Source organism: Neopelma chrysocephalum, unplaced genomic scaffold (assembly GCF_003984885.1).
Source record: "Neopelma chrysocephalum unplaced genomic scaffold, ASM398488v2 Primary Assembly neopelma1_24, whole genome shotgun sequence".
NCBI lineage: Eukaryota > Metazoa > Chordata > Aves > Passeriformes > Pipridae > Neopelma > Neopelma chrysocephalum.
The window spans coordinates 2,752-16,098 of NW_020897693.1; the positions used below are offsets into that span (position 1 = coordinate 2,752).

General features: G+C 67.2%; 2 protein-coding genes across 2 annotated transcripts in view; one reads left to right on the forward strand and one right to left on the reverse strand.

Moving 5' to 3' along the window:
* Nucleotides 1-8,433: 8,433 nt before the first annotated feature.
* Nucleotides 8,434-10,864, forward strand: RAD9A (RAD9 checkpoint clamp component A). Its single transcript, XM_027698609.1, is given in 14 exon segments — nucleotides 8,434-8,530; nucleotides 8,607-8,677; nucleotides 8,768-8,902; nucleotides 8,992-9,106; nucleotides 9,187-9,286; nucleotides 9,499-9,608; nucleotides 9,691-9,797; nucleotides 9,871-9,935; nucleotides 10,018-10,102; nucleotides 10,104-10,120; nucleotides 10,214-10,313; nucleotides 10,315-10,416; nucleotides 10,418-10,432; nucleotides 10,509-10,864. Coding segments are annotated over 14 exon segments (1,155 nt in total). The 5' UTR covers nucleotides 8,434-8,496; the 3' UTR covers nucleotides 10,608-10,864.
* Nucleotides 10,851-13,347, reverse strand: part of LOC113975013 (serine/threonine-protein phosphatase PP1-alpha catalytic subunit-like) — an 8,648-nt gene continuing 6,151 nt past the window's right edge. The window contains 6 exon segments of the mRNA XM_027698623.1: nucleotides 10,851-11,002; nucleotides 11,004-11,081; nucleotides 11,276-11,410; nucleotides 12,035-12,133; nucleotides 12,135-12,259; nucleotides 12,350-12,454. Coding sequence (XP_027554424.1) covers nucleotides 10,970-11,002; nucleotides 11,004-11,081; nucleotides 11,276-11,410; nucleotides 12,035-12,133; nucleotides 12,135-12,259; nucleotides 12,350-12,454 — 575 coding nt within the window. The 3' untranslated portion in view covers nucleotides 10,851-10,969.

The following is a 13,347-nucleotide window of genomic DNA, read 5'->3' on the forward strand; positions in this document are numbered from 1 at the left end:
AGTGCCCACGACACAGCAGTGACAGTGCCCACGACACAGCAGTGACAAGACCCACGGCACAGCAGTGACAGTGACCATGGCACATCAGTGACAGTGGCCCAACCATGGCAGGTGCCCCTGCTGTCCCTTGCCCAACCCATTCCCAGTCTGGCACCCAGCACCCACCAGCACAGACAGTTGGAGGAGGGAGGCTCCAGCCGGCACAGCTGGATCCCAGTGACGTCGGAGAGGAAGGGCCCGAGGGTTTCAAAACCGGCCCTGGAGTGCGGCCAGGATGCTTCCAGCCCACGTAAGCAGCTCATGGCGTGGCTGCCCGGGGTCACCCACTCGGCCCCGGGGACACCCGGGGAGCCGGGGTGACGGGGGGCCATGGGAGCTGGGATCCCCCAGCTACAACAGCAGCAGCCCTGGACACCCACACCGGACATGCCGGCGGTGCCACAGGCACCCCTCGCACACGTGGCAGCGGGGATGTGGCTCAGCTGCCCTTGGGGTGACACCACCGGGACCCCTGCCCTGCCACCCCCCCCGGCGGCGCGGGCGGCGGCGCTGGCCAGACCTCCCGGCGAGCGGCCGAGGCAGGAATTCGGCCACGGAGCCGGTGAGCTGTTCCCTGGGCATGCTGTAGGCAGAGCCGCCAAGGGCTGAGTGACCACAGGCCACCCGGAGCTGCTTTCCCGAAACCCTCATGGTGGGGGCGGCAGCCGGGAAGGGGGGACCCCCTGGCCCCGGAGCCCCCCGGCAGCGGACGGAGCCGAGCCGGCCCCTGCCGCCGCAGCGGGAGTTGCCGTATCTGATGGGCCGGAGGCCAGCGGCGAGCAGAGCCCCATCCCACCCCACAGCCCCATTCCTGGGGCCAGAACGGGAGGTCTTGTGGTGGCCAGGAATGACTGTGGCACTGAGGACAAAGCAGCCCTGTCCCCGCTGTCCCAGTCACGTCCCGGCCACCAACTGGCACCACTTAACCCTCCACGGGGCGTTTCCCAGCCCAGCGTGGCTGCCAGCTCCAAGGGTCTTGGAGTGGGTGACACTCAAGAGCACGAGGACAGACACTTCTGTGTTCCCACACTGCTGGCGTTTAACCCCGCCAGGGCTGGGCAGGTGACACTTGGGGGCACAGCAGCAGCCCCTTGGAGCCGACAGGGACACAAGGATGCTCACATTCCACACCCAAAGATCATGAACGCAGCACTGCCTGAGCTCCAAGGGGAAGGACACGCGTGTCCTTGCTGCCCGACAGCAGCCACAGCCACCACAGAGGTGCCCCCATCCCATCCATCCCACCCCGTGGCAAAGCCGCCGTGCCGGGGGCGGGTTGGGGTGCGGGGGGCGCGTGGCCCGGCGTCCCCCCCATGCCTGCGCTCGCGGCGCTGAGTGTTTACATCCTGTCTCCTCCGTGTGTTTATAAATGCGGCCGCGCACGGGAGACTCCAGCGAGGCCGTAATTAGCTGGGCCTGGATTTCCCATCCGGCTCCGACTCTGGCTCCAGCCAGCAGCACGATGGAAACACCCCTGCCGGTGAGGGGGGCGCAGGCCCCTAATCCCAACCAGACCCCACTGCCCCGCACGCACGCCCAGCACCCACGAGCCACGCGAGGCATCCCGATCCCTTCCTGCCACTCCCGGCACAGGTCACGGAGCCACACAGCCCCTCTGGCACCGCCCTGGGGGGTTCACCAGCACAGAACCAGGGTGGCAGCTCTCCATCAGCACAAGAGACCCCCAGTGACAGCGCTGGGTGACACACCCTGGCACTCCCAGACCCGCTGCCACTGCTGGCATCTCCCACCACAGTGCCACGAGGTCAGCGTGGGACTGGCGGTGCCCTGATGCCCCATGTCCCCGCAGCGTCCTGAGGAATCCCAGGACATCTCCGTCACCCACGGACCACGTGCCACGTGCCACCCGTGGCCACAGCACTGCTGGGCCGCCTGCTTCCCAGATATCCCATCTGCACTGGGGCGAGCGCATCCTCCTATTTCTGCCAGGATGCTGGCGTGGGACAGCGGGCACGGTGGCACGGGAACACGGGCGCTGCCGCGGCGGGGGGGAGGCTGGGGGGAGGATGATTTATGGGGCTCGGTGCCACTTAGCAGGGCATAAATCTCCCCCCGGCGCGGCCCTGTAAGCAGAGCCCTCCGCGTTTCCCTGCGGAGCCCGCGCCTAATGCAGCCCAGATGTGCCGCCGTCACCGTGCCCTCGCGCCGCCTGCTAAATAGGCACGGGGACACCGCGGGTGCCAGGCGTCCCTGAGCCCCGCCGGGAACGAGGGACGGGCAGCCCGCGGGTGGGGATGCCCGAAAACAGGGAGCGGGGTCGGGGTGGCCGGCGGCGGCCGAGCTCCAGCCCCGCGGCTCCCGCGGCCGCGCCGGGCTCGGCGTCCCCGTCCCCGGCTCGGCCACGTCCAGCGGCCTCAGCGACAGCGGGAAGAGGGAGAGGAAGGGGCGAGGGAGGCCGATGGAGCCGCTGGGGATCCCGGCCTCGCTTTTCCGGTTCCCCGGCGCTCGCCCCGCTTTGCCCGTCCTGCGTCACCGCCGGAGCCCGGCCCGGCGCCGGCCTCGTGCTGCCCCGGCCCCGCTCCCGCCGCCCGGGACCCCGGGGAGCCTCGCGGCGCCCACGCCGTGGCCTTTTAAGGGTGTTTTCCAGCATTTTCCCGGCGAGGAACCCCCCGATCCCGGTGTGCCCCGGGGAAGGCCGGACCCCCGGCGGCCCCGCGGGTGCTGGTGGCCGCTCCGGCCGGGGGAACAAAGCCGTCCCATGGCCGTGGGGACAGTCCCCTCCCCGGCACCCCAAAATCCCGCTGCTGTGTCCCGGAGGAATCTCGCCTGCTCTAGCGATGGCGTTCGGAGTCAAGCCCCGAAATCCAGCCCCGGGCAGGAAAGCTAATTCTTCCTGCCCCCCTAAATCCCATCGACTTTCCTTTTCCTCCCCTCTGTCAGTCCCGGGGTTTAATTCTCCGTGCTCAGCGGCGGTTCCCTTCCTGGTAATCACAAACATGCATGGAAAAGAGGGAACGAGAGAAAGGGGGGAAAAAAACCAAAAAAACAACAACCCAACCTAGAGAGGGGAAAGTCTTAAATCAATCCCAAAGCCAGACAGACGTTTTAATCACATCAAATTAAAATCAGCAGTCGGTTTGCAAAGGGAAAAAAAACTCCCGGCAGATGCAAGCAGGGGAGTTGGGGCACCCCCCGCCCCACACCCAGCGCCGTGGGCTTACCTGAGAGATCCCCGGTAACATTTAGCATAGTCGGGGTGCAGGCGGATTTTGGGGGGCTCGGCTCTTGCTCGGCACCCCGAGCCCACCCGCTCGCCTCAGCCCTGGCTCGTTGCTTCGCTCGCTCTCGGGGTTGGGTGGTGGTTTTTTTGTTGGTTTTCTTTTTCTTTCTTTTTTTTTTTTTTTGGGGTTGGTTTCTGGGTTTCTTTTTTTTTTTCCCTCGGTCTCTATTTGTTTTGGTTTGGGCTCGCTCGGGTGTTAGGTGGAAAAAAAAAAAACAACAAAAAAACAAAAACCCGGGGCGGGTTGGGTGGGTTTTTGGGGTGTGGAGGGTTCGCACCACGCTCCGGCTGCTTCGCTCGCCGCCGTTCCCCCCTTCCACCTCCCTTGATTTGCTCTTTTGATTGGGGTCCAGGAATGCAGGAATAAAAAAAAAAAAAAAAAAGGAAAAAAAAACCACCACAAAAAAACCCGGAGCTCGCATCCACCCTCTCCAAGCTGCTGCCTCCTTCTTTCCTCTTTTTTTTTTTTTTCCCAATTCAAGTGTTAAGCAGAACCAGGTTGCTTTCAAGAATGTATTTGATGCAATTGTACACAAGAGCAGGCTCCATTCATTCCCTCCCTCTCCCCCCCCCCCCCCCCCGCTTTATCCCCCCCTTCCCCCTCCCCATCCCCGGGGTCCCGGCACCGGGCAGAGGTGGGGAGGCTGGAGCTGAGCCCCGGAGCTGCGGAAGGCGGAGGGGAGGGAAGGGAAGAGGGGGTTCCCGGGGGTGCTGCCGGCCGGGTGGGAAGGGGGGGACCCCCGCTTTCTCCCTCCCCGCGCCCCCCCGGTCCTGGCTCCCGCACGGCTTTTGTTAGTGGCGGGGCCGGTGCGGGGCCGGTGCCGCTGTGCGGGGGGGGGTCTCCTACCTGCTCTCAGCTCCATGCGGGACGGGCGCGGGGCCGGCGCGGTGCGTTCGTGCTCGGGGGTCCCCGGGCGGGCAGGCAGCGGTCCCGCACACCGGCCCGGGACCGCGGCTCCCATTTGCCGCTCCGAGCCCTCTCGCCTCTTCTCCTCCCCGCGCACAGAGCCGAGAGCCCGGTCCCGGGGGGGCACGGAGGGAACGGGAGGGAGGGGGGGTCCGGGAGGGGAGGAGGGGGGGGGACGGGGCGAAGTGCGGCGGAGAGGCTCCGCTGGCGGGGCCGGGGCCGTGGTGGGGGGGTGTGGGGGGCGTGGGGTGCCAGCTTGCCCCCCCTTCCGTCCCCCCCCCCGGGGCAGCGGGGAGGAGCGGCGGAGGGATGGGGCCGGCCGGTGCGGGGAGGGTGGCGGCGGGGCGGGGAGGGGGGGGGTCCCGGGCTCTCCGCTGGCACGGCCAGCCCCCTCCCCTCCGGCGGAGAGAGAGGGTCCGGGGAGGCGCGGACCCCCGCCGGGGCTCGGGGTCGACAGCGCGGGGGGGCGCTGCCCCGCCGGGACGGCGGCAGGTGAGCGGCGGGGCGGGGGGAGCGCGGCGGGGTCCCGGCGGCACCACCGGAGCCCCTCGGAGCGGCGGCGGCTCAGCCCGGGGGGACCCTCTGTCTCGGGGAGGGGTCTCGCTCCTCCCGGCGCCCCCCGTCCCTCACGGCCACGCGGGGACGGGGAGGGACCCCCCTCCCCACTCCAGCCCCATCCCTCCGGGTGCCAGAGCCGCTTCCTTCCCAATTATCCTCCCCCGTTAGGACGAACCCCGTCCCGGCGCCCGCGGGGCCCTTGGCAATTACCGCGGCGTCCCCACAGCCCACGCGGGGTGGGTGGATGGGGTGGGTGTGGGGGGCGCGGGGAGACCCCCAGGGCCGAGGGAGAGGCTGCTGGAGGGGAGGGGGGCGGCCCGCCAGCCAGAGCCCCTCGTCCCTTCCCCTCGTGCCCCACAGCCACGAGTGGGTGCTGCCGCGGGGGCTCTCTCGGCGGGGAGGGGAACGTCCTGGCTCCCCCCCAAAAAAAGCTTTGTTTAAAACAAAGGCGCTGGGAGCGCCGGGAAGGGCCGGGAGGTAACAGGCGGATTCGCTTCCACTCCAGACCCCGGCCCTGGCCGGGTCCAAGCCCTCCCTGCAGGATCGCATCCTCCCGGCTTTCTCCGGGGCACAGGGCGCCCTGCTCGGAGCGCACCCTTTCCCCAAATCCACCGGAGCCCCGGCAGCATGTTTGAGGGGTCTGCCCGGCATGGGGCCGGCCCTTCCCGCCGCCCCAGCCGCGGGACAGGGTATCTGGTTTCCCCCCCGAGCCAACAGCTCCCGCCAGCAGCACTGGAGCAGTTGGGAAAAGCCGCCAGTCCGTCCCCGGGGGTGTCCTGCCTGCAGAGGCAGCGGCGCTGCCCCTCACTGCCCTCTCCCCCTCCCCTAAATCCAGCGCTGCGCTTGCGCCCTGGGGGAGTTTTTCAGCCACCTCGGCTCACGCTGGGCTAACACCTGAGAGAGGAGAGGAGGAGGAGGGTGACGCAGCCGGGCAGACATGGCCCCTGCCTTCCCAAGGCCCTCTCCCTGTGCCAGCCAGCAGTGCCGAGACAGAGCCCCTTCGCTGGGACAAAGTGGGCACAGGTCAAACCACTGGGAAGCCTCATCCAGCCTCATCCTCCTCTCTCACCTCCTCCTCCTCGCCCAGTGCCCGCAGCGGCTCTGTGTGGGTGAGGCCGTGCCCGCCCTGCCCGCGGGGGCGACGTCACGGGGCAGCTGAGCTCACCTCCGTGTCCCGGTCCCCTCGTGGCCAGCCCAGCCTCCCACTGCTGACCTTTGCAGCCCGGAGGAGGGAGACACAGCGGGGCCAGACCCAGAAATGCCGGGTTTAGCCCCAAACTGCCCGCAAGGCACGGGCTGGGAGGCACAGGCGGTGCCCGGCTCCTTGGGGACATCCCTGGGGCGCAGCCAGGGGCACGGAGCAGCCGTGTCCCAGCTCGGCGTGTCCCCTCCTGCCGGGCTGGCAGCAGGAGCCCAGCTGTGGCCGTCTGTCTCCCTGGGCAAGGGCGCCGTGCCATGTGCCGGGAAGGGAGCCGGAGGAGCGGGAAGGAGGCTGGGAGACATCCCCGAGCCCACCGGGGCGCGAGGGAACAGCCCATCGCTGCCCCTGGGCGAGCTCCCCGACGCTGGCGGGAGTCCTGGGTGGGCACAGCTCAGCCTGGCGGTGCTGGAGCCCCCCGAGGGGCTGCCAGGCTCCTGTTGCCGCATCCAGCCCGTTCCCTGGTCGGCGCTGGAGGGAGGAGGGAGGGGTGGCCTGGCTCCGGCCCCCGCTGAGGTGTGTGTGTCACGACCACAGCCAGCTGCGTCCTCTCCGCAGCCCCATAAAGCGCCGGGCCCCGAGGCCAGAGCCCCTCCTGGGGACGCTGCTCCAGAGGAGCCCGGCAGATCTGCCAGAGCTGGAGCGGACGCTCGCATACAATCCCGTCCTCCTCCTCCTCCTCCTGGGAGGAAGGGAGGCAGCCAGGGCTCACCCCAGGGGCGGAGGAGCCAGATCCGGCTGGACCCCGAGCCCAGGCCAAGGCAGGCCTGGGAGTCCCCAGAGCGACGACCCTGGCTCAGCCCCCCACACGTGGCTTGGCCCCCAGAGCCCCCCCGAAGGTCAGAGGGTTGTGTACCTGGAGGGGACGCACTGCCGAGGGTCCCAAATTCCGGATACGAGGCACCGGGAGAGAGACACACCTGGGAGGGGAGAGAGGAGGAGGAGAGGCCGTGAGCGTGTCCTGTAGGCTGGCAGCCATGGGAAAGGGGCTCTGCACCCCTTGCCCTGCCTCCCCCCCATCAGGTGCCAGCAGTGGGGCCCCTCCGAGCCACTGAGCCCGGGAGGAGGGACTTGGGAAGCGGCTGCTCTGGCGGCGGGCGGGAGCCAGCTGGAGGACCCTGCTGTGAGCACGACTCGAGTTCCTCACAGACACATCCCCTGGGCTCCCTCGAGGCCACGAGCCCGGAGTCCGGCACTCTGGGCTGGCTGCGAGCACGGGCGGCTGTGGGAGCCTGTGCCACATCCCGGGAAGTGCTCACGGCCAGCTTGGAGCAAGCTGGGCTAGTGGGAGGTGTCCGGGCCCATGGCAGGGAGGTGGGACTGGGGGGGCTTTAAGGTCCCTTCCAACGCAAACCATCCTGGGATTCTATGGACAACCCATGGATATACCTGGCCAGCCCAGAATTTACAGCATCCCCCCCCACTGCAGAATCCTGGGATACTCCCAAAATCCATCCCTGGAAGTGTTCCGGGCCACGTTGGACAGGGCTTGGAGCAACTGGGTCTAGTGCAAGGTGTCCCTGCCCATGGTAGGGGGGTATGACTGGATGGACCTTAAGGTCCCTTCCAACCAAAACCATTCCAGGATTCCATGATTCTCTGGGATACACAGCCAGCAGCACCTGCAGGATGGAGAGAGACCATTAATCATTAACGACTGCCAGCATGGGAGCAGCATCCTGCCCCCGGGAGGCAGGGATCAAAAAACCCCCGGGAACCCGGGGAGCACCGGAGCAGCTCCAGAGAGCTGTATCCCTTCCTGGAAAGCACCTGGAATGCGGGAAGGGGCGAGGGCACCGGGTGGAGCGGGCAATGCTGTGGGAGGGCAGCCCCGCCCGGGATGCTGCTGAGAATGAAGAGGGGAGTCAAGAGTCTGGGGGGAACAGGGAAGGAACGACCCCGGGGGAGCCCCGGGACGGGTCGGGAAGCCCCGGGAAGGAGCCGGCGCGGGGAGCGGCGCCGAGGGGCTCGTCGAAGCCCCATTGGACGAGCCGCACGTCACTCCAAGCATCGACCAATAGCGAGCCGGGAGGGGCGGGATCTTCCACCCCCGGTAGCAGCTGGGAGCTTCCCCCCCGCGCGCCGGTCACGTGGTGCTCTCGCGCCGTGCCGTCACGCGCGCCCTCGGCACGGACCAATCGGTACACGGCGGGGGCGGGACCGAGCGGCAGTCGCAGCCAATGGGGAAGCGGCGGGCGCCGGGCGGGCGCGGGAAGCCGGGAAGGCACCGGCGGGGGTGAAGCGGCCGGAACCACCGGGAGGGGCTGGAGGGGGGCGGGGGAGCGGGCGAGACCACTGCGGGGCCGCTGGGGACGGCGGGGAGCTGCGGGGCGAGAAGGGGGGAAACCAAAAACCGTGGGGAAGGAAGGGGGCGTTGAGGCCGCGGGGCGGAACCAGCTGGGGGGCGTGGTCTTTCGTTGCAGGGGGCGTGGCCTAGTTTACTGGCGTCACTGAGGGGCGCGGTCTGTTGGGGAGGGGGCGTGGCCTCCACGCGGGGGCGGGGCCTGGGGGCGGTGGCGCGAAGCCCCCACGTGCCCGTCCGGTGCCGGTGCCATGAAATGTGTCATTGCGGGCGGCAACGTCAAAGGTGAGCAAGGGGCACGGCGGGGGGGGGGGTCCCCCAGGCCTTGCCTCACCCCCCCTACTCACCCTCTCTTTCCCAGTGCTGGGCCGAGCCGTGCACTCCCTGTCCCGCATCGGCGACGAGCTGTACCTGGAGCCCACGGAGAAGGGGGTATGGAGCAGCTGGGGGAGCTGGGTGGGGCACCTGTGCCCCCTTCAATCCCTTCAGGCAGTGCCAACACTGTGTTTGCGTGTCCCCCAGCTGTCCCTGCGCACCGTCAACTCCTCCCGCTCCGCCTTCGCCTCCTTCCTCTTCGCCCCCCTCTTCTTCCAGCTGTACGAGCCAGGCAGCCCTGTGCCCGACACCGACTGCTTCCGATGCAAAGTCCACATGAAGGTGCGTCCCCCCTGCCCAGGAACCCCCCCCCAGAGCTCCCCGTTGTTCTCAGGCAGGTGACAGTCCCTGTATCCATCCCCTGCCCACAGTCCTTCCTGGGCGTGTTCCGCTCACTGCCCTCGCTGGAGAAGTCGGTGGGGAAATGCCTCATCCTGCTCAAGCACCGTGCCAGCCGCCTGGTCCTGCAGCTCCACTGCAAGTATGGTGAGTGCCAGGGGTGGCACAACAGTGGGGACATGCTGGCACCGTGTGCTGCCCTGCTGAGCCCGTGTCCCCACTGCCAGGTGTCACCAAGACACACAACCTGGCCTTCCAGGAGTGCGAGCGGCTCCAGGCCGTGTTCGACACCCAGCGCTGCTCCAGCCGCCTCTGTGCCCCAGCACGGTGAGGGGGGAACAAGGGGACACCACGGGGATGGCACTGGGGGTGGCAGAGGGCGTGGGGGTGGCACTGGGGTGGGCAGGACAAAGGGGTACACCGGGGTGGGCAGACGGGGATGAGGGTGGAAGGAAGGAGGGATCCCGGCTGGCCCCATGGGATTTGGGGTGCTCAGCCCCCCTCCATGTGCTCCCCTCACCCATCCCCTGTGCCCCCAGCGTGCTGGCAGACGCTGTGGTCCACTTCCCCCTGACGCTGGCTGAGGTGACACTGGGGACTGGCCCTGGGGGCAAGATCAGCCTCCGGAACTATGTGGAGGACGAGGCAGGTGAGTCCTGTGGGCTGAAGTAGCCCCTTGTCTGCCCTGGGTTGCCCTCACAGCCCCCCCACCCACCTCCCCCTCCCATCAGAGCTGAGCAAGACGATGGTGACGGAGATGTGGCTGGCTGAGGACGAGTTCCAGTCAGTGACCGTGTCCCCGGGCTCCCGCATCACCTTCTGCCTCAAGGAATTTCGGGTGAGTCCCTGCTGGGTTGCCCCAGCCCCGTGTCGCCCCCCAGCCCCCCCCTCACCCCCCACTTTGTCCCCAGGGGCTGCTGACCTTTGCCGAGGCCTCCAACCTGCTTCTCACCATCCACTTCGATGAGCCTGGCAGGTAAGAATGGGTGCTGTGCCCCCCACCCCGTGCCAGCCCCACCTCTGTGTCCCCCCGACCCTCAGCCCCTCTGTGCCCCTAGGCCGGTGGTCTTCACCCTGGATGACACCGTGCTGGAGGTTCACCTGGTGCTGGCCACCCTCTCTGACCTGGAAAGCAGCTCCCTTCCCCCCCCCCACCAACGGGTGAGTCCCACATGAACCCCCCAGCTGCCAGCAGCAGGGACCAGAGTGAACATTCCCGATCCCGCCCCTGTATTCTCACTCCCTCCCCATCAGTGTGTCCCACCTGCCCACCCCGGCCGACGACTTCGCTGATGACCTCGAGTCCTACATGGTTGCCCTGGAAACCAGTGCCTGTGAGGGGGCATCTGGGGGCCCCCCCCAGCCCCACCTTCCCCCTGCGCACCCCCCGGACAGCCCAGAGCGACCCTGAGGAGCAGGAGGAGGAAGAGGATGAGGACGGAGCTGTGCCGGGGACCCCCCCCCCACAAGAAGGTCTGGGATGGGTGTGCCTGGGGGCAGGGGGTGGTCACAGCCCCCCTTCTGACCCACCCCCCCTTTCTCCCCACAGTTCCGCTCCCTGTTTTTCGGCTCGGTGCTGACACCGGGGGGGCCTGGCCTGGCCCCCACGCAGGAGGTGCTGGCAGAGGACAGCGATGGAGAATGTTGAGCCCTGAGCCACTGCCACCCCCCCCAGCACCCGACCACCAGCACAGGCACCCCCCAGTGACCCGATTCATTATAAGTTTATTCCTCAAAAAATTCCTCCCGCCCCCCGCTCCGCTGCCACCCCAGGGCTGGGCTCTGGGCTCCGGGCTCCCCCCTCGCCCCGGCACTCCCTGCCCTGGCACTGGACTTGCTTTGGTGGAGCATGGCTCGAAGAGGGGGGGGGAAACAGGATCCTCCAAATAAAAAAACTTGAGTCGAAAGAAAAGCGACCTGATTCTGTGTGTGTGTGGGTGTGGGGTGGGGAGGGGGACAGGAGGGTGGGTGGGCAGCACCCCGGCCGGGGCGGGGGGCGGCTCCCACGGCTCATTTCTTGGCTTTGGCAGAGTTTCGGGGGGGGGGTGACGGGACGCCCGGCGGGGTTCAGCCCACTGAACTGCCCGTACTTGCCCTTGCTCTTGTCGGCCGGCTTCAGGATCTGGGGGGCAAGGGGAAGAAACGGGTCAGAAAGGGGTGAAGGGGGAGAGAAACGGGTGAGGAAGGGGCTTCACACCGTCCCGCCCCAGCTCCCCGCTCCCCTCCTGCCTCCAGGGCAGAACGCCTCGGTGCCCTCCGCTCCCCCTCCAGCCTCCCCAGCAGGAATTGGGGGTGTCCTGCCCCTGCCCAGCCCACCTGGAAGGAGCACATGAGGGTCTCGTCCACGCTCATCATGGCGCCCGCATTGTCGAACTCGCCACAGTAGTTGGGGGCCGAGAACAGGGTGACGAGCTGGCGCTTGGCGAAGAACTCGTAGCCATCCTCCACCACCTGCATGAGGGGGGCACACAGTGAGCACCCCCGGGGCAGATAACCACTCCCCACAGGCAAATAAACCACCACCCTGGGACCACTGACCAGCCTCAGGGGCAAATACCCACCCCCCTGTGGCAAATATTCACCTCCTGAATATCCACTCCCCTGGGGTCAATACCTGCCCACTCAGGGCAAATTGCCACTTCCCTGGAGTAAAATATCCACCCCCAGAGCCAGATATCCAAATATTGCCCCCCCCGGGGTGAATCTCACTCCCTTGGGGCAAGTGCTCATCCCCCCAGGGTCAATGTCAGGTAAATCTTCCCCCCTGGGGCCAATATCCACCTCCAGGCAAATGCCCAAATCCTGGGGTAAAATCTCACCCTTCAAGGATAAATATCCAAATCCTAGGGCAAATGCCCCCCAAAATCCTGCCTACACACTCACAACAACCCCCCAAAGTCAAACACCTCCTCTGGGGCGGGCAAACACCCCCTCAGGACCCACCCCTGGAGCACACACCGCCCTTGGGGGGCAAATCCTTGGGGTACACACGCCTGCCCTACACTCGACACCCACTGGGCACCCAAACCCCTGCTCCAGGGGCCCTCCCCAATATCTTGGGGGTCCCGGAGATACCTGGTGTGCCCGGCAGATGAGATCCAGGTCGTGCTTGTGCAGGAACTTGGCCACCACCTCGGCCCCAAAGGTGAAGGAGACGCCGCGGTCGTTCTCCCCCCCAGCCCTGCACATCCTTGTCAGGGTCGGACCAGAGCAGGTCGCAGAGCAGCCCCTGATCCGGGACATCCGTGGGCCGCATGATCCGCCGGATCTGCTCCATCGACTGCAGGTCTGGGGACAGCCCTGCGGGGAAGGGGAGCCCCCAGAGCTCAGCACGGAGATCCCGACCCTCCACAGCCCCCCCCTCAGATCCCTGGGAAGGGGTTTTCCCACCTCCGTGGCAGCAGAAGATCTTCTCATCCACGATGGCGGCGATGGGCAAACAGTTGAAGCAGTCGGTGAAGGTTTTCCAGAGCTTGATGTTGTATCGCCGCTTGCCTGGGGGGGACAGTGAGGATTTGGGGGTGTCCTTGGGGGACAATGGGGACTTAGGGGTGTGTGGGGCTCCCAACAGGGGTTTTAGCCCCCCAGGTGATGCACAGGCAGCTGCCCTGAGGTCCATCAGACCTGGCAGAGCTCTGGCGGCACAGGGACAACGGGGATTTGGGGGTGTCCTTGGGGGACAGTGGGGACTTGGGGGTGTCCTTGGGAGGGCACTGAGGTGGGTGACAGGGGGGCACAGGGGGACAGGGTGGGACTGGGGGGGGGATAGGAGGACACAGGGCTGGACAAAGGGGTGGCAACTGGACACCGGAGTGACCAGGAGGACACAGGGATGGCAGGGGGATATTGAGATGGCCAGGGGGACACAGGAGGACAAGAGGACAGGAGGGGGTGGCAGGAGGATGTGGAGGGAGACAGGAGGACAAGGAGGGGCAGTAGGACATGGGGTGGGCAGGAGAACAATGGAGGTGGTGGATGGGGGACATGGAGAGTCAGGGTGACAAGGAAGGGTGGCAAGAGGACACGGGGGGGCAGGAGGATATGAGAGGGGCGGGAGGACATGGGGCAGCAGGAGGATCATAGTGGGGCAGGGGGACAACGGGGGGGGGCAGGAGGACATGGGAAGAGGGCAGGAGGACATGGAGGGGGACAGGATGATGTGGAGGGGGACAGGATGATGTGGAGGGGGACAGGAGGTCACAGGGGTGGGCAAGGGGTGGCAGGAGGATGTGGAGGGGGACAGGAAGACAAGGAGGGGGAGTGGGACATGAGGTGGGCAGGAGGACAATGGGGGTGGTGGATGGGGGATATGGGGGGTCAGGGGGACAAGGAGGGGTGGCAAGAGGACACGGGGGGACAGGAGGACAGTGGGGCAGCAGGAGGACCAT